The sequence below is a fragment of the Microcebus murinus genome, chromosome 8, assembly GCF_040939455.1.
Source record: "Microcebus murinus isolate Inina chromosome 8, M.murinus_Inina_mat1.0, whole genome shotgun sequence".
NCBI lineage: Eukaryota > Metazoa > Chordata > Mammalia > Primates > Cheirogaleidae > Microcebus > Microcebus murinus.
In genome coordinates this window covers 101,039,827-101,067,718 of record NC_134111.1, presented here as the reverse complement: position 1 = coordinate 101,067,718, position 27,892 = coordinate 101,039,827, and the positions used below count along the sequence as shown (strand labels likewise).

Below are 27,892 nucleotides of genomic sequence, written 5' to 3'. Positions count from 1 at the left end.
ACTGAAAGAACAAGATTCCCACTACAGTCCAGGAATGAGATGATAGATAATAAACGAAGGGGATGGCAAAATAAATGCAAACTAAGAGACAGATGGAAAAGGCTGTATGGTGAAGAACCAAGAGGCCTGGGTGACTGAAGGAATACAGGGAGGGGCAGGATATGGAGGGGGAAAAGGAACCACAGATGACTCGTGGAAAATGGGATGCCATGAATAGAAACAAGGCAGTCAGGAGGACAGGCTTGTTATGGATAATGTTTGCGGGAAAGGAAAGCCTCCAATAACACGATTATCGCAGTGAAATTCAGCCAGAAGAGCTGTCATATTTATTTATGATACCTTCCCAAGGCAGTGAGTTTGGCTGACAGATAAAGGATACAGGAATATAGTCACTAAGAGTCTAATCAGAAAGAAAGAAAGAGTGAAATGCTATGAGTAAATAAATCAGGCTACCTCTATTTGTGTTTTTCTAACCTGCAATTATCAACTTTGTTTTTAAAATGCTAAATGTGGATAGATTTCAGAACAATAACAGGTATCGTTCCCATATAAACCACCAAATTTAATGTGCAAACATAAACATTACGTAAAAGGATAGTAAAACTCTATTTAAGCTGCTTTGATGAAATATGGCTGTCTGATTTTTTCTGGACCATGGCCCTTCATAAAGAAACACAGCAAATATACATAAATGTACAAAAAATGACCCAGTAAACACATTAAACACTCCATCATGAACACATGTGTATATATTTAATGAAATACTCTATTAAAATACACTGACATTTTTCTAATCTAGTTCTTAAAAGAAAAAGCTTCTTGCAACCTGCTAATTTGATTTCACAGTCTAATACAGATGCCCCTCCACTAACAATGGGGCCACATCTTGATAAATCCATCATAAGCTGAAAATATTAGAAGTCAAAAATGCATTGAATACATCTAACCTACCGAACATCATAGCTTAACCTACCTCAAAACACTTTCAAAACATATTAGCCCACAATTGGGCAAAGTCATCTAACACAAAGACTGTTTTATAATAAAGTACTGAATATCTCATATAATTTATTGAATACTATACTGAAAGTGAAAAACAGAATGGTTGGATGAGCACTCAAAATACAGTTTCTACTGAATGCATATTGCTTTTGCACCACCATATTGAAAATTTTAAGTCGAACCATTCTAAGTCAGGAACCCTTTGTATGCTGGAAAAACACTGAGCTAAAAGGATGAAATAGACCCATACTGCATAAAAGTAATTTGTGTTTAAATTACTTTTAAACACAGTAAATAAATACGCACTTTTACACAGCACTTTTACACAGTAAACAAATACTTTTAAACATGCATGACTGCGCCAGTCAATCCTGTATTAACAAGATCTATGTAAATCTGTTCAGGAATACCTGTCTCTATTTTAAAAAAAAAGCAAACCCTGGTAGGTTTGAAGAGAAATTGACCTAGGGTTACCCCCATGAACTTGCCTTAAGAAATTTCTCAAGCTGAGAGCACTGCACTGATAATAACTCTTCTAGGTATGCACCTCAGCCAACTAATCCTCCTACCTCGGCCTCCCAAAGTGCTAGGATTACAACAGCCATGAGCCACTGAGCCCAGCCAGTATGTACATACCTTCTAAAAAAACAATCTTACTTGGTTTAAGCAGTTCTTATTTGAAAGGAACTGACAAAAACTAGAATAGTACTTCACTCGCTTTTAAATTAGAGTGACAACTAAACTAAGATAAATTTCAACAGAGGAAACACAAATAATACAGGTTAGTTTCAAAGTACCTTATCTCATGCCTGTTTGGTATGTCATGTTTTTCGGCCTGTAGTTTCTGGGCCAACACTGAATGAAGATCTGACTTCTCCAGTAACTTGTTATCTATTTTAAAAAAAGGTCAGAAATTAAGTTATTATAACATATGTACACTTTACATCTTATAATAAAGCTTGGGACCAAAAAATAACCAGATGACTCAGGTAGGTTTCACCTTTATTAGGCATTAAAGTACTAGATAATGTGTTTTGTTGTCATGGCAGCAATTGTATAAAATCCAGGAACATATACTCCTTAGAAGTTTCTTGGCCTACACTTGGGTAGTCCAGCCACAGTAACCTATGGAAACACACCTGCAAGAAGGTGCACCTATTAAAGGGAGCTGAAATTGCTTTCCACTCCCAGCATTGTTTGTTTCTATCTTGGAAGTAAAAAAGAAAGGAAGAAGAAAAACACATCAAACACAATGGCAAAGTGGTGAAATTCTATACACCTTTAAATAATAAAGGAGAACTTTACCATACTTTGATAAATTTAATTATTTTTCAGATCAGGGCACCTAGGGATATAAATACAAATCAGAGCCCCCAACATTGAAGGAGTTAAAATCAAATGTGTTTAACTATAAAAATGTGCAGAGAATAGTGACTCTAGTTTTACAGATAGTTCCACAGGGGGTGACATCTGAGTTGAGCCTTAAAGGAAGACTGATGGTCCAAGCAGAAGAAATAGCACAAAGTTGTTCAGTAAGTGGCTGGAAATAAAGGTTGGAGCCAACACATGAGAGGATGAGGAATTTAGACTTTTTCTTACTGGTAATGAGGAAATAAGAAATTGTAAATGCAGGTAGTTACATGAACAGATATGTACTGGTAGGAAGTCAAACATTATTCTGAAGTTCCTTGCTCAGGGAACTGGGTGGAAGGCATTAATGTATCAAGCACAGAAGAGAGAGCACTTAGGGAGGAAAAGGAGACTCTTTCTGAACATAGTATATTTTACAGGGGACCTAGTGGAGGAATTCAAAAGAAAAAACAGGGCTAGAAAGAACATGTAGTTAGGAACAACACAGGCAAACAGGGGCCAGTAAGATCAGATGGGGGGAAGGGGCACCAGGCAGAATAAGAAATTGACCACAGGAACCTACTAGAATAGCAACATTTGAAGGAGGTTGTCACAAATCCCACGTCTGAGATTAGAATTGCTCAGGAACAAAATGTGGATAGGGTTTATGCTAGTGATTATTCCTGTTAAGAGAGCGTATCTCTTCTCAAAAAGAGTCCCGAGTTCTACTTCTTGATATCTGAAAAGAGAACTCCTGGGTAAAAATACTTTCTTCATCTATATTAGTCAAATGCATTAGCTAAACCAAACAGGGAAGTGATTCCAACCTTGGCTTTCATGACCAATAGAAAGACTTAAAATTCACCAGTGTCAAAGGGCTCTAATAAGATCTCCAAAATGTTCCACCAAAGCTTGGTGCCCTGCAATAATTTTAGGTCTTTCAAAGGACATGAGGCATTTAAGAAGGATCCTTCCCAAGGTTCCTCACTGAAAGGAAGGCTGGAGATGGAGGGAAGACTTTCCCCTCCCCCATAACTTCTTTCCATCTTTCTCTTCAGGCTCAGAGGCAGGGACTGAACAGGGGACTCCCGGTTGATGGAAGGTCAGAACTTGACTGGCCCGAGAAGGCTGGAATGAGAATGGAGGTGCTTCACAGTCACACTAGAAATGATCTCCCCAAATGTCAATCCCCCTACACAGAAGACTTGAACAGGCAAAGCCTGTCTCCCTCCCCTGCTCCCTATTAGTCTCTTCTCCCAGCCTCCTCTCCTGGCCCCTCAGACAGGCATTACTGACTACTCTAGCACTGTTTAAATAAGTCTCTCCACAACTGACCTCTAGTTCTGACTGTTCTCCTAACACACTCCCACCCCATCAAGATGTCATGTTTCGAAGCGCAAAAAAAAAATTCCACTTATGTCAATGAGATAACCAGCATCTTACATTAAATAGACTATTACACAGATGGCTTTCAAAGCACAAATATGTGCAGCACTGTTATTAAGAAGCAGGCGGGGCCGGGCGCGGTGGCTCAAGCCTGTAATCCTAGCACTCTGGGAGGCCGAGGCGGGCGGATTGCTCGAGGTCAGGAGTTCAAAACCAGCCTGAGCAAGAGCAAGACCCCGTCTCTACTATAAATAGAAAGAAATTAATTGGCCAACTAATATATATATATAAAATTAGCCGGGCGTGGTGGCGCATGCCTGTAGTCCCAGCTACTCGGGAGGCTGAGGCAGAAGGATTGCTTGAGCCCAGGAGTTTGAGGTTGCTGTGAGCTAGGCTGATGCCACGGCACTCACTCTAGCCTGTGCAACAAAGCGAGACTTTGTCTCAAAAAAAAAAAAAAAAAAAAGAAGCGGGCGGGGCAAGCTCCATCCTCATTTTATAGATGCAACAAACCAGACTAAGAAAGGTTAAGTAAAAAATTAGTTTTCTAATCTAAACTAGCGTTTCTAAACGCTGGTTATCTCATTGACACAAGTGGAATTTTTTTTTGCGCTTCAAAAAATGACATATTGATGGGGCGGGAGCGTGTAGTTAGCAGTGTATTAGACAGCCAACACAATTTGACATTCAAAGTATATTATCTTTTAAAGAATAAACATTCAATAAACACCTGATGAACTGAATTTATGTAATCTGTGAAGGAATCATAGTCTGAGTGAGAGACACTTATTATGCTTCTGGCATTGTGAAACATAATAGTACTGGTCTGCCAGGGACTCTTAGTATTTGGAAATAGCATGACAGTGACACAACATCTCCCTCTTTCTCCCTAGTTTTGTTAAGAGAATGGGTGCAGTAAAAATGAAGGAAGACCATTTATTGGGGGATCCAGTGAGAAAAGTAAATGCAGGCTGGGCACGGTGGCTCACGCCTGTAAGTAATCCTAGCACTCTGGGAGGCCAAGGCAGGCTGATTGCTTGAGATAAGGAGTTTGAAACCAGCCTGAGCAAGAGCAAGACCCCGTCTCTACTATAAATAGAAAGAAATTAGTTGGCCAACTAATATATGTAGAAAAAATTAGCCAGGCATGGTGGCGCATGCCTGTAGTCCCAACTACTCGGGAGGCTGAGGCAGAGGGATTGCTTGAGCCCAGGAGTTTGATGTTGCTGTGAGCTAGGCTGATGCCACGGCACTCACTCTAGCCTAGGCAACAAAGCAAGACTCTGTCTCAAAAAAAAAAAAAAAAAAAAAAAAGTAAATGCAAAAGTTAAGGAACTTAATCAAGCCTGAGTTGAAATCCCAGCCCCACCACTAACCTGCTGTGCAACCCAACAGTTTACCTAATTTCTCTCAGCCTCAGTTTCTTCATGTGTGAAGAGGGGAACCTGCTTCATAGAATTTGGGAAAAGATAAAATGAAATAACACATGCCACATATTTACCACAGCACTTGAACTTGTCTGCACATTAGAATCATTTGGAGAGTATCAAAAAACACTGCTACTCTCTCTATACTGTGATTTAACTGGTCTGCGGTGTGGCTTGGGCTTCATAATTTTTTCCAAAATCTCCAGGTGATTCTAATATCCAGATAATTTAGGGAACCACTGATTCAGCACAATCAGAATTCAATAAAAGGCAACTATTATTTTGAATCCCATCATCAATATGACCCTGGAGACTTGTCAGGCTTACTTGAACGGGCAGATGGAACCTTAAGACTGAAGAGTGGCCATTCTTCTTCTAAATGAGCCATCAGTTATAGCAAAACTGGGGAGGTGTGGAAGGGAAATGCTCATTTAAATTTACCTATGATATGAACATTTGTACTTTTAAATTCCAAGGGGTGGAGAAGAAAACTACCTCCTCTTTCACATTGAAGGTTTTCAATAACAATAAAACCTACCTCCCAACTAAAAGGTATGTTAACACTCAAAATGTGTAATAATCAAAGACTACCAAGGTGGAATAAGGGCAACAAGTATGAGCAATTAAAGGCCACGCGTTCCACCGCACTCGGAAGACAATGTTAATTCTGCGAGCTACTGCTTAAAGTCAATACATGTTTTCATTAGTAGGACCCCATAAATGGGATGTTTCTGGAGCCTGGGCTTTTTTAAGTGCATAAGCATCGTGTAAGCTGCTGGGATTTAAAAAAAACAAACACGAACAGGGCCTGCCCACAAAGATCACACAATTTAGTGTGTGTGTGTGTGGGGGGGGGGAGGCCCTCCACAATAACCCCCAGAGAAAAAAACGAAACGGAAAAAAAAATATCTAAAAAGGCGTGAGGCATCCGAGGCGGCCGCCATGCCCGCAGGCGGCGACGGTGTCAGCCTCTGGTTCCAGCCAGTGCCTCGCGCGCCTCCCCAGGGTCGGCCCGCCCCGCTCCCGGCCCGCACGGGCGCCGCTCACACTGCAGGATGATCTCCTCGAACGCCTGCCTCTGCAGTCGGTCCCGGCGCCTCAGCTCCTCCGAGATGTGGCGCTTCCAGCGGGGGAAGTCAGCGGCGCGGAGGCCCGACGACATGTCGCCTGCTGCCTCGGCGCCTCAGCGCCGCCAATCCGAGCGAAGGCTGGTGGCCGAGGCCCGCAGCATGAGGCGACCAGCGGGCGCGGAAAAGCCGGCAACCCCAGACCTCACCTACACAACGCAGCCGCCTCTGAGGCCATCCGGGTCCGTCTTCCGGCTCCTGACGGAAATGATTTTGGCGAGGGCCGGAAGGCCCGCCTCCTCTCCCTACGCCTTTTCTACGCACGCACGCACGCACGCACGCGGTGAGTGCTGATGCAGGACGCTCGCTAGTGTCGCCTTCCTGAAGCCGGAAGCGTTAGGGACAGGGAAGCGGCCGCTGGGAGGCGTGCTGGCAGCGCTGTAGGCCCAGCTATGGGCAGGAAGGAAGCGGGAAGGGAGGCGCTTCTGCTTGCCTACATACGTTTCCTTTGCTGCTCTTCAACCCTTTTCGCATTTTCTTTCTTGGCCTGCCTCCCTTTTTTTCATCCCTTCAGTTTACAAACAGAAGTGGGGTTCACTCCCCACATAGTAGCTGTGTGGCTGTGGATGAATGACAGCCTCCCTAAGCTCAGTTTTCTAATCTATAAAATGGGGACAGGAATGATACCCACCTCAGAGGGTTGTCATGAGGATTAAAAGAAAAAACCTATGTAATATAATTAGCATTGTGCCCGGCACGTGGTAAACCTAACCTTACCTACACATCCGGTATCCTTCCAAGGCCTACCCAAATCTGGCTGCTTTAGCAAGAACTTCCCACAGATCTTGGAAACGGGGTTTGGGGAGTTTTCTTTTGTTTAGCAATGGAGAAGAGGAATGGAACTGAGCTAAGAAAGATGTGAATAGTTTGTCTGTGTTAATCATTAGAATCCTAGAAATTATGACTTAATAGTAAACGGGTCCTTACAAGGTAATCTAATGCCAGTAGATATTGAAAAGGGAAGATGGAAGACACATAGGCTCCCTAGAAGATCAAATCTGTCAACAAGCTCAGTAGAATGGAAAACCTAATTCTGTAATGGAATTGTCTGAGCTTCACCTACCTTTAACAGGTTAGTGAATTTACTGCATGAAAATGGAACTGGATAAAATAGGAAGCCAAAGGAGAGGAAAGGAATGTCAGAAACTGCCTTCTTTTCCAGTGTGTTTCAAGTCCAGAGGAAGATCCTTCAGAGACAGATAAGATGGTCTTTCCTCTCCCATGGAGCAGAGGAGGACAGGCGTGTCGGTATGGAGTGATCTGAAGTTGTTGGAACACACCAAAGAAAACGAAGAAGCAGGGCGACTTCCGGGGCCCCTGCTCTTGGGGCCCCAGAACCTCGTCCACGAAAAAAAAAAAAAAAAAAAAGAAAACGAAGAAGCAAATAATAAAAGTCACCAAGAATGCCATCAAATGTAACAGTGGCACCAGCCTCGAAAGACCATGGCATTGCATAGCAGCACATCTTGACAGTTGAGCATGCTAATTTTCCAGACAAGATTATGATTAAAATATATTTACAAATTTGCCCACCCAGCAATTCCACTTGCAGGAATTTATGCCAAGAACTATTTAGACACATGTGCATATACAAAGACATTTGCCACAGCATTGTTAATAGTGGGAAGTTGGAAACAATCTGTATTTCCAACAATAAGAGATGGGTTAAATTACTATATATTTACTGTTGAAAATTGCTCATAGTAAAGCCAGTATAAATCCCAATTATATAAAATAAATGTGTCCTCAGCTCCTCATAGATAATATTTAATGAATGAATGAAGAAGAATTTCTAAACTAAGGATCTGATGATCTGCTAGGTCTGCCATCTTCCTAACTCACCAGCTTTATCCAGTGCACAACTGCAGCCACATTGAACTCTGGTCTTCTACTCACCATGCCCCTCCCTCTGCAGGGCCTTTGGATTTAAGGTATGTGTCGGGCACATTCTTCCCTTCTGACTTCTCTGAGTTAATTCCTTTGAGTTCATTCTCACTTCAGTAGTCACTTCCTCAAACCCTACAGATAACAGATCTTCACAGCTAGATTGGATCTCTCGCCTACTTATGTGCCTCCCTATATAGCATTTATCCCAGTTACTGCAGCTTTGTGTGTATTTGTATCATTACTTGGTTAAGGTGTGTCTCCCCCTATAGACTGTAAACTCCATGAGGCCAGAGCTGTGTCTGTTTTGCACATCATTATATCTCCAGCAAAAGCATGAAGCCTTGGCCGGGCGCGGTGGCTCACGCCTATAATCCTAGCACTCTGGGCGGCTGAGGCGAGAGGATCACTCAAGGTCAGGAGTTCAAGACTAGCCTGAGCAAGAGTGAGATCCCGTCTTCTACTATATATAGAAAGAAATTAATTGGCCAACTAATATATATAGAAAAAATTAGCCGGGCATGGTGGCGCATGCCTGTAGTCCCAGCTACTCCGGAGGCTGAGGCAGGAGGATTGCTTGAGCCCAGGAGTTTGAGGTTGCTGTGAGCTAGGCTGACGCCCCGGCACTCACTCTAGCCTGTGCAACAAAGCAAGACTGTCTAAAAAAAAAAAAAGCATGAAGCCTTGCATATGTTAGGTGCTCAGTAAATGTTGCCTAATTAATGGATGGAATATGTGAAAATACTAATAGATATCTCTGGACAGTGGCACTGCTGGTGTTTTTGTTTTCTTATGTGTGTATCTTATATGTATTTTTCTAATTGGTAAACATTATACATGTACTGTGTGTGCAAGAAAAAGTTCTAAGGATAAACATGTATTTATCGATAAAAACCATTTATTTAGCAGGTTGCTAGGCTCTGTGGTCAATAACTGATAAGCAGGAACATTTCTACTGCACTCTTCTGAGTAGTATTTCACATATTACAACTCATTTACTCCTCACAATAGCCCTCCTTGGTAGCATTTTCACCCTCATTTACAGATGGGGAATCTGAGGCATAGAAACATCAAGTAACTTGGCTGAGGACACCTGGCTAGTAAGTGGGAAGACCTGGGTTCAAATACAGGCAGTCTGATGCTATCTTCTGTGCCCTTAACCACTGCACTCCATCATCCGGTCTCTATTCAAGCTGACCCTGCAGTTTGGCTCAAATAGAGCATATGACAAAAAAAGGGTTTTAAATGATAGGTAATTGATTCCTAAATTAGCCAATAGGGAGGGCAACCTCGTACAAAGCAAAGTCAGTGATAGGGAGGGCTCAAGTGTGCTCACAGGCACCAAGAGGAATGGCTGGATGGGGCGTGAGGAAGAGGAAGGAAGAGGAAATAGATTGTCTGAATATTCTGGTGACAGATAATGGATCCTAAGAGCTTTTATTTGGTCTGGTAAATAATGAGTGTCTAAAAGATCCAGCATGCTCTGCTTGGGAAGCAGCATCTGTGGAATGGATTCTGACTGCCTATAATGGATATAAGATAAATGCAAATTATACCAGGATCCTTGTAGCAATATGTTAAGAGCACAAATTTGCTCACAGGAAGAGTGGAAGAGGCATCACTTATGAAAGGACTTTCTTTGTAGAACGTCTAGTTTCACTGAAACAAAGTACCACCAGTTTTAACATAACAGCATTTCCATGGCAGCATTTCCACTGCTAAAAACTTCCAGGAGATTCTCACCTTAATCATCAATGCCTACACTTTTCATCTGTGAGATCTTCTAGTTATGCTCCAATTCAGAGAAATCCAAGGTCCAACCTTCAGATAATTGTCCTATTTACTGTTTTCCTGGTCTTTTCGGTGTTCCTGATTCCCTTTACCTTTCAATCAGCAAGTGAAGAAACGGCCCAATCCTAGTGTGGGTCTAGCACAGGGAAGATTTGCATGGGAGACATAAACATCCCTAGCTTGGATCCAGACCTGAGGGAGCTCATGCACAATATGAGGGAGCTCATGCACAATATGAGGGAGCTCATGCACAATATGAGGGAGCTCATGCACAAGAGCACAAATATACAGAGAGATCTGTAGACATGTCATTTATGGACTTGAGGAATATAAAATGCAAAGGGCCGGCCTGAAAGTAGTACCAAAGGGGTTCAATTCTCTTCTGTTCTTTTTTCTCAGGCCTTTATTCTTTTTAAAAATAATCATTTTCTGGTTTTTTAAAAATTCTTTTAATCTTTATTTCAACTCGTTTGCATCTCGTTACAAAACTATGTTACTAAAAGTAAAAATAAACTAAGTTAACCTTATTGTTGTGTTAACTGTCTACTGCATAAACTTTGTAGCTGCTAGAGTAAATAAAAGGATAGTCCAGAAACCCACCGACATAGGTTTCCAGACACACGGGTGATGTTTCCAAATGTTGGGGATTTTTTTGGTATGACAGTAATGATGTTCCCTTTATACATCCATCACTTGACATTTTATTATTAATCTTTTTTTTTTTTTTTTTTTGAGACAGAGTCTTACTTTGTTGCCCAGGCTAGAGTGAGTGCCGTGGCATCAGCCTAGCTCACAGCAACCTCAGTCTCCTGGGCTCAAGCGATCCTTCTGCCTCAGCCTCCCGAGTACCTGGGACTACAGGCATGCGCCACCATGCCTGGCTAATTTTTTTTTTGTATATATATTTTTATTTGGCCAATTAATTTCTATTTATAGGAGAGACAGGGTCTTACTCTTGCTCAGTCTGGTTTCAAACTCCTGATCTCAAGCAATCCGCCTGCCTTGGCCTCCCAGAGTGCTAGGATTACAGGTGTGAGCCACCACGCCCGGCCCACTTGACATTTTTACCCCTCATTTTTCTTTGTTCTCTTTAGAGTCATTGCTTTTGTATATGTATGCACACTGCGGGAAGTTTTGATTATAAAGAATCTCTGTGCACCTGGATTAAGCCACATGCAGGTCATGTCATCCACTGCATATATATATTATACTCAGATTTCATGTTTTATAAATGACTGTTTGATGTGGCATTATTATTCTCATACTCTAATACAAGCATTTTAGTAACATTCAACTTTCTTAGAGGAGGTTGTTGTATCTCCTCTATGTACTGGCAGCCAGTGTTTGGAATGCTGGCCAGAGGATTCAACATGGCACTTCTGACAAGCAGGACTGTGATCCCTGCTGGGGCTGGGGGGTTGTCTTCCTTGGTTTGTTTCTTTGATCTTTAAAGAGATGATCAAATTTCCCCTAGGCATTACTTCCTTCCCCCACTATGAATAATACTTAATGTTAATTGAGTGATTTTCACATGCCAGGCACTGTGGATCAATTTATTTAATCCTCATAGCACTACAATGTAGCCATTTTATATTTCCTTTTTTTGCAAATGAGGAAATGGGCACACAGGATCAAGAGCCCTGATGGAGTTAGAGTCCCTGGATCCAGCCACTCCTGAAACTAGCCCGGCCCTATTTTCCTCCCAGGAGTTGAGCCAACAAATGCCTGCATTTCACTTAAGCTGGTTTACACTGGGTTTTTGTTTTCACCTGCCACCCAAGTCTAATATAGGCAGGCAAGCCCAAGAAAAGATTAGGGCTGCACAGACAAAATGGTAGTTAGGAAGTCAGGCTTCTCCACTTCAACTGATTGACAAGGGGGAAGGGTCAACCGGCTGCATGGCTCTCCATGCACTTTTTGGGTTAGCCAACAACCTATGTCCAAGATTCTTGGGCAAAGTTTCTGCATATGAGATCTCATGAACTTCTGAGAAAGTTGAGCTCTGTTATAAATACTAGTATCTGTTGCTAAAAGAAATTTTGAATTTTTTAAAAATCATAACCCAAAAGTTATAATTAGAAATATTAGAATAGACCTAGAATGCTAGAAAATACTGTTGTTGCCATATGTTAAAACTATTTTCTCTTTTCCCCCTAAAGAGAAAGTGAAGGGACACTGCTTCAAAAAGCACTGTTCAAGTGACTCATGAGATATTAATAGCTCTGCAGGGTGTCTAACCAGTACTGCATTCTCCTGCAGGGGAACCAGAAAGTATGCGGCAGTGGAATAGGATTAGGATTCAATCAATCAATCAATCAATACTGTATGTCACGAGATAGGAGTCTTTGCTTAGGTATTGTTGGGGCTCAGAAAACAATATCCCAAAATGAAGATACTTTCAGTGAATCTTTAGAGGGACTTTCAATACAACCGTATCAAGTTGACATTTTGTCTTTAGAAGGCCTAAACCAGGAACAGCAATTTGTCGAACTTGCTCAGTAATTCTGAATGCCCAGATTTTGCCTTTGGGAGGCTGATCCCCATGTCAGGAGAAGCCATCCAAGAACTCAGCTTCCTACAGAGCTAGTGGTCCAAGACTGGCCCCTCTGCATGGCACGTGATTTCCCACATAGCCAGCTTTTGTCTTTTTTTTTTTTTTTTTTTTCGACAGAGTCTCACTCTGTCGCGTGGTCTAGAGAGCTGTGGCATCAGCCTAGCTCACAACAACCTCAAACTCCTGGGCTCAAGTGATCCTCCTGACTCAGCCTCCCGAGTAGCTGGGACTACAGGCATGCGCCACCAGGCCAGCTACTTTTTTCTATATATTTTTAGTTGGCCAATTAATTTCTTTCTATTTTCCATAGAGACGGGGTCTCGCTCTTGTTCAGGCTGGTTTTGAACTCCTGACTTTGATCGATCCTCCCACCTCGGCCTCCCAGAGTGCTAGAATTATAGGCGTGAGCCGCCACGCCTGGCCAGCTTTTGTCTTGAACCTCTTCTTTCCCATAAGGAAATTTTCCTATCCCAAAGCACACACTGGACCTCAGTCTCTTATTAAGTCTCCCCACAGCTAAAATTTCTTTAGAAATCTTTGCATATCTCCCTGAATCTTGTCAAAGAGTACATGTGGATGAATGGCTTCTCCAATCACCAGCACAGCCCTGGTCATCCTGGAAGTGTGGACAGTTCAGTCCAGGGCACAAGAGTCTAGCCTGTGAAGCACACAAAGGATCTTGGAAAATGTTCAATTGTCCTTCTACTCAGGTTCCAGTGATCTAGCCCAGGCCTTTCAGAGCCCATGTTGAGGTGGAGATTCAGGAGTGGCCTCTCTCGTTTTCTCAACTTGCCTCTGAGATCTCTCGTGGACCTGGGGCCCTGCCCTAGCCCTTGGGCCTACACAATCTCTCTCTCTCTCTCTTCCCCACCTCCCTTTATTTTCCTTAGTTCTCTTTGCTTCTCTTCCCTCAAGAGCTCTTCTCCTTGAGTCCAGCATGAAGGTTGTCAACCAGTCTCTGTTTCCTCAGTTAGGGGCATGTGTGTTGGAGGAAATGGCCTTTATGATCTGGTCAGGAAGTAGGGTCGAGGGGAAGCTCTTTGATTCTTGCCGGTGCCTCTCCTGTGCCTTATTAAGCAGTAAGAACGTCTTTCTCTGGGCAAGTCTTGACTTCTATTACAGAAAACCACCCCCCACCTCACACCCATTACCTTAACCCTAAAAATTGCCAACTCCAGGAGGAGAGGATAAGAGGAAAAGGAAAACACTCATCCTCTCAAGCAAGCAAGAGCTAAAGTAAGGTACAGTTTGCAGGTTTGTGAACTGGACGTCAGTGGACTAATTTACAGGGGGAATTAGAATCACAGGCAGCCTTCAGTGGGCATTCTTGTGGCAGCGGCATTTATTCTTTGTGGAAGTTAGGATGATTTCAGCTGCAAGTAACTGAAACCTTAACTTCTAATTTAAACCAGGGATCACAAAAATATGGCCTGCAGGCCAAATTTAGACAGTAATGTATTTTTGTAAAGCCACCTCGAGCTAAGGAGAGTGTTTGTTTGTTTGTTTGTTTATGAGACAGTCTGACTGTGTTGCCCAGGCTAGATTGATGTGGTGTCAACCTAGCTCACAGCAACCTCAAACTCCTGGGCTTAAGCGATCCTTCTGCCTCAGCTTCCCGAGTAGCTGGGACTACAGGCATGCGCCACTATGCCCGGCTAATCTTTTTTCTATATATTTTTATTTGGTCAATTAATTTATTTCTATTTATAGTAGAGACAGAGTCTCACTCTTGTTCAGGCTGGTTTCGAACCCCTGACCTTGATTGATCCTCCCGCCTTGGCCTCCCAGAGTGCTAGGATTACAGGCATGAGCCACCAAGCCTGGCTGAGTGTTTATATTTTTAAATGTAAAAAAATACTACTAGCCTTTTGAGAAGAGTACTTGATTTTGCCTCTTAGCCTGCAAGACCTAAGATGTTTATTATCTGGCCCTTCACAAAAAATTCACTGGCCCCTAGATTCATCCTTAAGATGTTTTGTTATTTTAGATAACAGGCCAAGAGAGGGTGGATTCAGGGATGGTTGTGGGTACAATCCCTTTTCTTCCCACCTCTCTGCCATGCCCTTCTTAGTGATGGCATCATCCTTGGGCTGATGGCAAATGACTGCGGTGACTCCAGGCACCATATTCAAATTTGAAAATGACCCGAGGAAGTAGACTCTGTCTTAGGAATGTGAAAACTTGTCTAGAAGCCCCCCAGGAGACAATCTTTCACATTTCAAAATAGGGTCACATGCTGTTTCCTGGCAAGGGGAGAGGTGTCCCCTTTAGACCCATCTGGTTTACCCTTGGGCTGGAGGGGTAAGGTTGGCTTCCCCTAGGCTCGTGGCTGAGTGGGAAAGGCATGGAGACCAGTCTCCAAAGTTCCCCCTCACCCCAGCGGGCCACACCATGCCTCCTGGCGATGTTGGGAGTCGATTACCTCTCACCACCCTACCCAACAGAGAGACAGAGACACCGAGGATGCAAACACACAAGAGGAGTTTATTTTCTGGCTGGCCAGGGTCCAAGCCTTGAGCACCAACACAGTGGCCACTCTGGTAGGCAAGAACCCCGACCGAGGTTGCAGCGTGCCTTTTATCCCTATGGTGCATACGCTATGCAGTGGCTGATCACGCGTGGATCATGCATTGACCTTTAACATGATTGGTTGGCTGGTAGCCCCACTATACAGGGGTTCCAACAATGCAAAGTTGGCGCAAACAAGCAAGCAAGCAACAGTTTCCATGGCAAGCAAGCAACAGTTTCCAGAAGCCGGATGTTGGTTCCGGCTTCACTGGGGTTGTGGGCCTTGCAGGTGTGCAATGTCTCAACCCCTCACAGTGATTCCTGTATTGAGTCTGGGCTGCTCCTGTGCAGCCAATAAAATGTGATGGAGGTGCGACTGCACAATTTTCAAGGCTGGGTGATAAGAAGCCTCCCAGTGTCTGCTCAGTGTTTTGGGATGCTTGCTCTGTGGGAAGCCAGCCACCCAGAGCCCACTACTCGGAGACCACCATGCTATAAGGAAGCCCAAGCTAGTCATGTGATGGGGGGTAAGAGAGAGAGATTGATTGATTGATTCCTGCTTGAGTGATTGAATAACTCCAGCTATTCCAGCCACCCCAGCTGCAGCACCAGACTTGTGAATATAGAGGCCATCTGGAATGTCCATCTCAGTGGAGGCTTCCGATGGCCCCAGTCCCAGCTGCCATCTACCTGCAAGTAAGCAAGAACGACCCAGCTGAGCCCAGTCAGCCACAGAATTGTGAAAATGTAATAAATTGTTTTAAGTTCTGGGGCGTTATATAATGCAACAATAGATAATGAGAACAACGTCTGAACAAAACTGGGGTTCTCTCGGAAGGAAGCAGCAGGAAATTGCTGCTGGGTAGGCTACCAACAGTGTCCCTTTCACCCTGTTGGGAGTGTACATAGAACACCATGTTGTTATCAGAAGACTATCTGATGAGCGTAGAGACAATGTGAAGGCCTTAAGGTAAGATAACTTTGTATTTTGAGAGTGTGATCCATTTCTTCTACCATCGGAATGAACCTACTTATTATAAGAAGAGACCACTGGGGGTGAAGAAAGTATATCTTTGAAATTACTAAAGAAAAACTCAGTCTGTATCTTTTATAATGGTAATTAATAAATACTAGTAGTGGTAGCTAACATTTAGGGAATGCATAAAATGTGTGAGGCTGAATCACGCAACTGAAGCTTTCTGGACAACAGCACTTTGGACCAACCATGGACACCTGACCCAAGCTGGGCCAAGATCCTCTCCCAGGGCACTGAGTGGGCGCCAGACTTCAGGCTCGGATGCAGTCGTGGGTGAAGTCAGCACCACGGCAAGGCAAAGTCGGGGAGAACCGGGAATAAGCAGAGGATACTGTCTGTGGACAGAGGAAGGAACAGGTGGGCAGAAGGAAATGTCTGGGAAAGACCAGGGCCCTGAGAGGAGCCACACCCTGCCCAACAACCCTGTCCCCTGTTCCGTGTGGCTGAGGCCTGGCTAAGCTTTCCCTCAGTTCTCCACAGCCTTGTATCGATCCGTCTCTGCTTGTTTCTCTTCTTCATAAGCGGAGCACCTGTACTGAAATGGAAATTAGGATTTTAGAAGAGGAAGTCCCTTAAATATAATGTTATGCCAGGGCCCAAAGCAGGACAATTCCACCCTGTCCTGCCACCTTTGCTGAGATCTGAGGAAATGAACTTCCAGGGCTGCTACTGAGTCCCAGGCAGCGAGTGGGCGGTGGGACTCCCTGCAGGAGGACAGTGGCCTTGCTGAGCCCTGGCTCAGGCCCCGGCCCACCCTCTCTGCCAGCCCCCCGGGGGACTGCTCTGCGGGGCTGAGAGGACAAGCCTCCTATAAGGGGTTGAGTGGAATCTTCTCCGCTTCCCACCCACAGTCTCACCCTCCCAGTTGTCATGATGTCACAGCATCTTCAAGATTGATGGGTGGGAATTGCTTTATCTTTGGGTGACCAAGAAACCCATTTCTGTATGTTTCCCAAAGTAAGTAAAGACAGCTCCAAAAGTAGCACCTTCAGAAATGGAAAACTACCAAACTAACAGCAACCTTTTAAGCAGGTTTTTTTGAAACAGAGTCTTGCTCTGCCATGGTGTCATCCTAGCTCACAGCAACCTCAAAAACTCCTGGGCCCAAGCAGTCCTTCTACCTCAGCCTCCAGAGTAGCTGGGATTACAGACGCGTGCCACCACACACGACTAATTTTTCTATTTTTAGTAGAGACAGGGTCTCCCTCTTGCTCAGACTGGTCTCGTCCTGGCCTCAAGTGATCCTCCCACCTTGGCCTCCCAGAGTGCTAGGTTACAGGTGTGAAAGAGTCAGTTTTGCAGATTCTCAAGCTAGGATTGTGAAGATCACTTCTTTGATCCTGTTGGGAAACAGTTCCAGTAATGCCACCACCCAGCTCCAGGGCAGCAAGGGTGTCCTCAGGCTATCGACAAGGGGTGTGAGAACCTGGGGCAAACCAGGACCCAGATTACTTTTCTACTTTCATACCTAACCATAAGATGGAAGCATTGTCTGAAGATAGACCTAGAAGACTTTTTTTAGAATTTTAATCATTTCCTGCATAGCTGCTGTTCTATGAATACAGAGGCAATCTCTTCTTATATAGAAAATTAATTCCAAGAGGTAATTAGGGTTTTTTTTTTTAATATGTAAAATGCTTAACCCACCTCCGCATATCCTGGTTTGTATTCAATCAAACTCTTGACAAGTATTTGAAGAGAACAGTTTGCAGACTGGAAACCCAGCCTCGAGGCTTGGTTCTCTGCCTTTCCTATAGGACTTCTGTCAAGTGCCCTGATCCCCTGAACCTTGGTTTCTTCCTCTAGAAAACACACACAGGAGCCACCCTACAGAGTAGTGAGGACCCAACAGAGGATGCGCGAGAGGGTGCATGTTTTTTTTGGCCCAAGAGCATCTGTTCCACCTGCACTAGAGCCTCTCCGAGCAATCCCTGGGATGGAAAACCGCTGGGTTTGCGTGAATTTACCTTATTCCTGAGTAAATCGTCATGTGGCCAACCCAAGAGAAGTTCAAGACATAGCAGCATATTTCTTAATCTTGGATACACACCTGTGTCTGCTCGCAGGTGAGAGATTGGACAGGTATGAATGAGGAAGACAGAGCACCTCTAGGAGAAATGGACTAGCTACAATAGCTACATCAGCATCACCTGGGGAGCTGTTTAAAATGCATATTCCCAGGTTTCACCCTGCACTCCCCCCATCCCCACCCAGCTGCTGAATCAAATTCCTTGTGGGTGATCCCAGAACCTGCATTTTTAAGACTGGTTCCTCAAGTGATTCTCATGTACCACTAAGTTTGAGAAGCAAAGGTCCAGCAACTAGATTAGATTTTATAGTCATTAACAAGTTCCTGTAGATTTTGTCCCTAAGTAAATGTTTTGAATAGCCTGTTTGGAACAGCTTGCAGTTAAAATTTATTCTCCATTATAATCAGTATTCTTATGCTATTTATTGACAAAAAATTTGGAAGCTTATTATATGTCACCTAGGATTAGTAATTACATTATGTAAAATATTCCTCAACTCAGATATTATCACATACTCTTACATCCAATTAGGGTGACTTAAGAGGAGCAATTGGAAACTCTTTTTACATTTATTCACTGAAAGTTGAGTGAGTAAAAGAACAGGAAAGACATGCATTGGTAGATAGAATCTGAGCATGATCAAACTATTGCATTATGAGGTCTGAGTTTGGTTTTGCTGCCTGGAGTCTAATGCCAAGGTGCACAGCAAATTAAATGGCAACAAAATGTATTTGCAATAAACGAAGAGCAAAGGTTCCCTTACATTTAGCATTCTGACTTCATTAAAAATTTTTATTCCAGCACATGGAACATGCTGTGAAAAAGAAATCACAGAATGACATAAAACAACCTCTCTGTCATCTGGGAGTCTATATTTAGAGTCATTTCTGAATGTTTCTGCACCACTGGGACTGTGGGGAAGATTTTCCTTTTCATTATGCAACATTGTGAACCAGAACCAAAAATCTAAGACAGCTAGTTTTAATATTTTTTGTTAACACCATATTGTTGAATGGTAAGATGCCAACGGCAAGAGAGAATGGGTAAAAAACCTGTTGTCCATATGCTGCAGGATGAATAATAATTTCATGAGTGGAAACAAGGAAAGAGTGAGCCTCAAAAAACATGAAATCTATGAAACACAGTATTTCAGGATGGCACCCAGTGACGACAAGGAGACCATGCTCATGCTGGGTGTCAGACCAGCTGGTCTTGGGCTGTCCTCATGGCTTTCCAAGGTAGGACTCTTGGAACGCAGTCATTTCGAGAAAGGCTCGCTCAGGAAGCTTTTGGGTACAAACAGTGAGAGTATGTATGTATTGGCCCCGATTTTCAGTTTTCACTTATTATCTCCAATCTTTCCAATGACTCTGAAGTATGTTTATTACTCTTCTCACAAATGACAGTCAGAGACAGACAAATGACTTGCCTCAACTAATTCATGGCACAGTTAGGATTTGAACCCAGATCTGTCTCTTAATCATTCCCTGACTTCATCTATCACACCACTTTGCCTGCTTTGAGTAGGAATCCATGGACCTAACCCTTTGACCAATGTTTCTCCAAATGGGATGCCCTAACCTCCTACATCGGAAGGATCAGGAATGCTTGCTGAAATTCAGATTCCTAGGCACCACACAGACCAACAGAATCAATCATCTCAGCAGGGCCCCGGGATCTGCATTTAACAGCTTCCCCAGGTGATTTTTATGCATAGCAAAGTTTGAGGATCTTTATCTTTGGGGAATCCAGAAAGAGTATGGGATGGAGTAGCTGCCCTCAATACTTTTACAAATGAGTTGGTGAGAGCAGACCCAGAAAACAAAAGCAAAAACTTCCAGCTACTTCTGCATCATGTACAGCAAATTGTGAAATCCCAGCCTGGCTTCCACCTGGCGCTCAGCGTACTTCTGAGCCATGCTGCTTTGTGATCAGGTGGTATTTACTTGGGGAATCAAATCCTCGTATTAACATAAGCAAAACATAATTAGAAAAATCTGTTATAAAAACCATTCTGCTTTCCAAGCCAAATATAAATTACTTTGGGCGAAGTCATGCCAGGAATTCCACTTCGTTAGCTAGTGTAATTAAGAATGACTGTCATGCCAATTGCTGTCACTGTTTTTCTTAATTGTTTGGACATGTGCACCCCCCAACTTGTACTCCCAGAGTATGTGCAGTTTGAAAGAGTTGCCCTCAAAAGATGATCTTACTCATTTTTGAAGCAAGTTGTGCTGGGTTTCCTCCACTTGCCGGTCTTCCTCCCCATCCCTTCTCTGCCCTTGTCATTGTGCTCTGGGTAGGAGGCTGACCCCTGAGGACAGTGTCCCCACCCCAGCTCCCTTGACCTCTGGATTCTGGTTGGGTTTGGCCAAAGGGAGGAGGCAGCAGGGGATAAAAGGGCAGGAGAAGACAGAGGTCAAGGCAACTTTAGTCCACAACTTTCCTGCCTCTCTGTCATTCTCGGTTTCTTTAATGGCTGCAGCTTTGGCAGGGGTCAGTCTCTCTGGGCTCCAGCTCTCATGGCCTTGGGGAACACTGTGCCAACCCCCCTCAGATCTCAGGGAGGAGACGGCTTCCTGCTATCGCTGGTCCCTGCCTGCCTCAACCTCCCTTGATGGTTCTCTAAACTCTGCCTGCACCTCCGTGTGGTCTCTTCATCAAGGTCTATCTTTTTTTTTTTTTTTTTTTTGAGACAGAGTCTCGCTTTGTTGTCCAGGCTAGAGTGAGTGCCGTGGCATCAGCCTAGCTCACAGCAACCTCAAACTCCTGGGCTTGAGTGATCCTTCTGCCTCAGCCTCCCGAGTAGCTGGGACTACAGGCATGCGCCACCATGCCCGGCTAATTTTTTATATATATATATCAGTTGGCCAATTAATTTCTTTCTATTTATAGTAGAGACGGGGTCTCGCTCTTGCTCAGGCTGGTTTTGAACTCCTGACCTTGAGCAATCCGCCCGCCTCGGCCTCCCAAGAGCTAGGATTACAGGCGTGAGCCACAGCGCCCGGCCCATCAAGGTCTATCTTAAGTGTGCCCCGATTCCTGTGCAGTCACGTGCATCCCTTTGTTTATGGGTTATATGTATGCAGAAATGTCTAGTCTCTCCAAATCTCGGGGTTAATTTACAAATGTAACTACTAAGTTAAAATGATCGGGTTTATGTTCAAATATATAAATGTGCATATGTGTATACACACACATATGTACACATGTGTGGAAAAATATTAAAGAGTAGCAACCTACCCCCTCCTACTTTCCTACAGAGGAAAGACTGTTGGTTGCATGGACGGGAATTGGTAGAGACGGACTATGGAGAATGGGGAAGGTGTGAGTCTAAACTTCACTTTCTAAAACAGGGTTCGGGGCAGGAGCCAGGACAGAGAGGATGTGAGGGAGACTGGGGGTGGGGAACGGGGCAGCTGGGCTGTCATGCAGTTCTTTGGGGAAAGGATGGGCAATGAAGATTTTAAGGAAGCTTTCTGTGGATTTGTGCAGTGTGATTTTCCTCTTATTACAGCCCATCAGAAAAACTTTCAGTGTGATCAACATTTCTGTTCAGGGCGGTGGGAGTTTTGAAAGATATCTGCAAGCTCTTTGCCATTTCGCCCATCAAAAGGTGGAATATAGTGCCCTCCCCTTGAGCATGAGCTTGCTTCAAATAGAAAGCAGCAGAAGTGATTCCACATGACTTCAGGGACTAGGTCTTAAAAGATGAGAGGGGATGGACGCGGTGCCTCACATCTGCAGTCCCAGCACTTTGGGAAGCCAAAGCAGGAAGATTGCTTGAGCCTGGGAGTTTAAGACCACCCTGGGCAACATGGCAAGACCTCATCACTACAAAGAAATTTTTTTTTTTTTTAATTAGCTAGGCGTGGTGGTGCATGCCTGTAGTCCCAGCTACTTAGGAGGTTGAGACAAGAGCATCACTTGAGCCCAGGAGTTAGTTTGAGGTTGCAGTGAGCTATGATCAAGCCACTGCATTCTAGCCTGGGTGACAGAACACAATCTGGCTTCTACCTGGTTCTCGTTTTTTTTTCTCTCTGTGTCTATCTCCATCTTTCTCCCTCCTGGCTCTTGGAACCCAGCCAGTGTTGTGAGGAAGCCAGAGAGTCACATGGCAAAACCACACGTTAGGTGTTCAGCCACCGCCCAGCCCAGCTAAGGTCCCCGTGAGAGCGGGCAGCAACCAGCAGACTTGCAAAGGCATGAACCTTTGTACGGTTCCAGCCCCCACCTTCAAGCACACCCAGCAATGCTGAGTGGAGCTGAGACGAGCTGCCCCCAACAAGCCCTAGCCCCTGTCGCAGATTTGTGAGAAAAAATGTTGTCATTGTTTTCAGTTCGGAGCCTGTTTGTTATGCAGCAAGAGATGACTGCCGCAAAGCCAGTGAGTCAGGCTTGGGGTTCTTAAACTGGCCTTCCGGTGGCCCGGTATTTATCAGTAACAAGGACATGACGTAGAGGCGATATTTGTTATGCCTTCAGAAAAATTTATCTAGGGGAGAGTTATGTATGTAATATGACAAGCACTGTGTGACTAGCATGCAGGAGGTACTTTATATATATTGAGAGTGAACCAACAAGCCACGTAGGGTGGGGAGTGGGACCCCAGGGGACATACTTTAGTAAGAACAGCCATTGAGGGTGGGCTTTGATGCCTGTAAGGCTCTTATTTGGCTCAGAGCCTGGGTGAGTGGATTGTGGGAGTGTGGATCCAAGCTCCTTTGCTATTCAATACAGAAGGGAGCCAGGAGATGCCTCAACGATCTGTCTACACATAGGAAGGAAGAAAAATGGCTTTAAAAGCTGGCAGTGGAATTTTCCAGAGAGAAATTGTCTTTTTGCAGTAGAACATCTTAAAGGCCATGGCTATTGTGAAGCGATGACACCCCCCCACACACAACACACACGCCCAAGCATGGGCAGGGTGGCTTTGAATAGACAGAGAATCTTGTTGGTCCACAGCACAAAGAAAGAAGATTGTGGAGAGTTCTCAGGAGGAGGAGGGCAAGTGCAGGGGGCATGGGGCGGGGCTCAGAGAAAGTAGATCAGAGAGAAATTTCTGGTGGCCAGGTGACTGAAGAGTTTTAAATACAAAGAAGTCTAATAGTTGTTTGTAAATGGTTGGCTTTTTGTTCTATGATGTAGCAACCAGCCTTTGCTCCAAATTTCCAGTGACCTCTGCCTTACACATGGCCTTTCCTTAGTGGTGTTTTGGAGAGTAAAGGAACTGAAGCAGGGTCCAGAATGGGACAGAAAAGGGGCAGAAGGGAGAGAAACATGGACGTGGAAGCAGACAGCACCAGTGGAAGCATGGCTCCCCAAGAATCCCCCTTTTGTAGCGGTTGCTGTAGAGATTAAAATACACATTACAGCCCATTTAGAGTCAATATGGCCACGCTTTGCGGAAAACGCATAAAACTTGCAATCACATATAGCTGCATTTACACCCTCCTGTCTTTTATGCTACAATTGTCAAAGGTATGACACCTATATACATTCTAAACCCTGCAACAAAATGTTAAAATGCTGATTATTTCTTTAGTCATATCTTTAAAAAATTAAGAGAAAAAGTCTTTCACATTTATCCACATATTTACTGTTTCTAGTGTTTTTCATTCCTTCCTGAAGCTGAGTTTCTACCTGTTATACCCCATCAGTCTGAAGAAATTCCTTTAGTATTTTTTGTAGTAGATCTGATAGCATCAAATTCTGTTTTATCTGAAATGTCTTTACCTTCATTCTTTTTAAACAGCAAAAAAAATTTACACAGATATATCACATAGTGGTCAATACTGGGCTTTTAGTGTACCCATCACCCAAATAGTGTACATTGTACCCAACAGGTAATTTTTCATCCCTCACCCCTCCCAGTCTCTCCCTGCCTTCTGGGTTGCCTTTTTAAAATGTCTATTTCTCTGCTGAGATTCCCTATCTTTGTGTTTGTTTCAAGAGTATTTTCCTTTATGCCCTTGAGTGTAGTTATAATAGCCGCTTAAACATCTTTGCTAATTCCAGCATCTGGAATGGGGTTGATCACTGTTTGTAGCAGTCCGTTGTAAAGGTGTGGGCTGTATTGGATGCACCTGAGCAGTGGCCACTGTTGAAACGGCTGGGTGGTTAGAAGATTCCATTGTTCTAGCAAATCTTGTCCCCATAAAGATTGGCCCTCTCACAGACAATGTTGAAAAGCAGATGGTTTACCAGGGGAGGCAAAGAGATCCCCTTTGAAGGGGGGAGGGGGAGGAGGAGGTAGCTGTACTTCCTGTTGAGCTGCAGAAGGTGATGATGGAGAGAATGGCTCAGGGTTCAGAAATTTTATGGCAGGGGACGCTTGCTCCTTCTTGGCAGGGAAAGCCAGTTCCTCCCGTGGGGCAGAGGGTGCAGGAGCAGGAGGAGCGGATTCCAACGGATTAGAACCCGTAGGAACATGCGAGGGAGTCAGCACTGTTCGCGCACCAGGCTCCATGTAGTTAACACGGCAAGGGGCACAGGAACCCCCTGCCCAAAATTCTTCTTAAAAAGCTTCCCCACTCGCTCCCAGAGCTCTAAATCTAACGTGGCCTCATCTGGGAACCTGGGGCAATGCTGCCTTACTGTGCGTAAGAGCTGCTGTAAGGCTTTTGGTTGAACAGAACACTGAGCAGCTTTTAAGAGTCACTGCAAAGTGTGTAGATAGATTGGCTGATCTTTCCTCAGCTCTTGCCCCATGTTAGCAATCCCCTTCTGAAACCACACGGGTCAGTCCCTTTCCCAGAGCAGCGGGCAGGACTGTCCCTTACCAGGATGATTCCCCTTGTAGTCCCGACAGCCAAAACACTCACCGGACGCGCGGATTCCTGAATCACGTGGGGGTCACCACACGCGCGGATTCCTGAATCACGTGGGGGTCACCACTTGTTTCGGCTGCTTTTCACTCCTGAGCTCAGTGGCGGAGGAATGAATAATTCACTCCAAACATACAGCGCTTTTAGAAACAGGAAGAGTCTAAAGGAGAAAACAGCCTCCTCCGCTGAGTTCCTCCCCGCATTTATTTCCAAGGACATGTTCAAAGGGTCGGGGCCATTTGCTAATTTCTTTAACAACTTCCATACAGGTCAGCTGTTTTCAGTTGGGCTTTGAACACAGCAAACAAGCAGCTTCGGGCAGGCATTTTCGCCTCGCCCTTCATTTACCTGCTCACGTTCTTTCCATCTGCCCATCCATCCTTCCTTTCTTCTAGGCCCACCTCCACAGCCAGTGGCCTGTGGCCTGGCACTAGAACTCTGTCCAGTGGCGCCAAAGCTACTCGAGGCACGGCGTGGCGGTCCCACTCCCGCCTGCCGCTCTTTAGGCCTGAGGCCTCTCTCTGGCCTTGAGAATCGGCTTTGCTGCACAGGCCAGAGAGCTGAGGAATTAACGCCCCTCCCCGAGGCAGCACTGAGCTGGGACTCGCAAGAGCTGACACAACAACAGCTCTCTGCTCTTCGCACGTGGCAGCGCAGGTGTGTGCTCGATGCTGGCGCCTGCATGGTAAGCCCCGCTGGTCACAGCGGCCACCTGCTCTGGCTCCCTGCTCATACGGGTGTGTCTGTGGCCTCCTTCCCTCCCTGCCTCGAGTCCCCACTCCCTGGGCACTGTAGTGTTTCCTGGGTGGCTCCCAGACACCCTCCTCGCACTTGAACCTTCTACTCAGAGTCTGTCTCTGGGGAACCCAAGCTAATAAGGCAGGTGGAGATTTACAGTCCCCAGACCAGCCTCCCCGGCAGTTTTAAACACAGGACGTGCCAAGAGAGGGCCTCCTGTGCAGAAGGTGGGGACCCACTGGGGACAAAACAGAGGGGAGAAGCCACAGAGTGGACACCACAGTGGGATCCACCGGGCTGCCAATGGGACCACAAGGTGCCAGGGCCCCAGGGCTGGCTCGGGCTTTGAGGGGCTCCCATGTCCTGATGGCCAAGGCTTCCTCGCTTCCATGCACCCTGCTGGCAGGCCCATCCCTGAGGTGCCCCCCCCCCCCGTCCGTCTTTGCCCCTTGAAACAGAAGGAGCCCACTGGCCTGGTGACATTGCAGACGGGAGCACCTGCTCCCTCCCACTTGCCCGCCTCTGTGTGTGTAAAGTGCCGAAGTCAACGTCCTCACCTTCAACACGGGGAACCTGCCTTGGGAGAAGAGCTCCATGGCAGCTGTTCCCCTTCCGGGGGTGATTCCGCCAACCCCTCCAAACTGGGGGCATTTAGCAACGAATGTCTGGGGCTACAAGCATCTGGTGGGCAGAGGCTGGGGACATTGCTGAACTGTGCACGGGACAGCCCCAAGCCAAAGACTCTTCCGGCCCAAATGTCAGTGGTGCCGAGGCTGAGAAGCCCTGTCCGGTTCCCGGTGGGCGAGTTCCTCCGGGAGCTGCCTGCAGAGGGGAGGCGTGGTCGTCCCAGGCCGACGTTGCTTCGTTCTAGCCCATCGGCAGCTGGACAGGAGTCCTAGTGACAGATCGTAACAGGCATCCGAGGGTTGAGGGAAAGAAGTGTTGTCCTGTGCACGGGTCAGCGGCATCCCTGGCCCCTGCCCACTAGATGCCAGTAGATGCTGCTGGCCTGACCAGCCCCCGGGCCTCAACTGGCTCCCTTTAAGGCCTTTCACAGCCTCCACTTGCCTCTGCATTTCCTGCCTTGCTTATTTACTCATGTTCTTGTCTTTACCTTCTTCTTGGATATTCTTATGGTCGGCAAAGGCCCGGGTCAGAAGTGTCCCTTGTCTCTCCAGGAGAGGGAAGGGGATGACATTCAGTGGACCCCCCAGGACACACTGTGCACTGAGCCAGGGCTTTGCAGACATGGGTTCCTCGGATCCTCCCAACCACACCAGGCAGAAGATACCGTTCCCCCATCTTATAGATGAGGAGACTGAGGCTCAAAAAAGCTGAATGGCCAGGTGCGGTGGCTCACACCTATAATCCTAGCACTCTGGGAGGCCAAGGTGGGTGGATTGCTCAAGGTCAGGAGTTCAAAACCAGCCTGAGCAAGAGTGAGACCCCGTCTCTACTATAAATAGAAAGAAATTAATTAAGCTAAACATATATATATGTATAAAAACATAAACTAAACATATATATGTATTAAAAAAATTACCCGGGCATGGTGGTGCATGCCTGTAGTCCCAGCTACTCGGGAGGCTGAGGCAGGAGGATCGCTTGGGCCCAGGAGTTTGAGGTTGCTGTGAGGTAAGCTGATGCCAGGGCACTCTACCCCGGGCAACAAAAGTGAGACTCTGTCTCAGAAACAACAACAACAAAAAGCTGAATGGCCTCTATGAGATCATGGTTGCAGGAAACAAAAGAATATATTTAAACCCCATTCTGTCAGATCCTACAGCTCAGGGTACACCCTCTCCCCAGGCTTCCTTCAATAAAAGTGCCGACCCCCCCCCCAGCTGTGTGATGGAGCACACGAGGGAAGGACGTGAGCTGCACACCCTGGTGTAAGAGCACTCACGGACGCCCAGTGGTTCGCTCTGCTGTGGCCTAGGAGAGGACCGAGCAGTGCAGACCCCCTGCCCAGTTGAAAACAAGGAGAAAGTACTGTCTGCACCTGGGCTCCACCCCGCCTGCTGTCCTGGCCAGTGCAGATCCCCAAAGTGGAATTAGGGGGCATCTGTGGGGTGGGACACCAGACATTTGCATTATAAAAGGGTCTCTGCTGGAGTGAAGGCTGAGAGCCGAGCTCACTGCCTTGCAGGAAGCTTCTGGGCCTTCCCAGAGCTGGGTCTCCATGGAAATTAGTTTGCCAGAGAAAGGAGCTATTTTAAGACTATGTGAGGA

The 27,892-nt window shown here is 45.5% G+C and overlaps 1 protein-coding gene across 6 annotated transcripts in view; it reads right to left on the bottom strand.

Annotated features, from left to right (window-relative positions):
* Window positions 1-6,481, bottom strand: part of ATG16L1 (autophagy related 16 like 1) — a 41,628-nt gene extending 35,147 nt beyond the window's left edge. For all 6 annotated transcript variants that reach the window (XR_012920645.1, XM_076006048.1, XM_012791595.2 and 3 more), the window contains exons 1-2: window positions 6,213-6,481; window positions 1,800-1,893 (exon numbers count right to left, since the gene is read on the bottom strand). Coding sequence is in view for 5 of the 6 variants with exons in the window: in XM_076006048.1 (XP_075862163.1) it covers window positions 1,800-1,893; window positions 6,213-6,327 (209 nt within the window). In the remaining variant the exon portion in view is untranslated. The remainder of the gene's footprint in view (window positions 1-1,799; window positions 1,894-6,212) is intronic.
* Window positions 6,482-27,892: the final 21,411 nt, after the last annotated feature.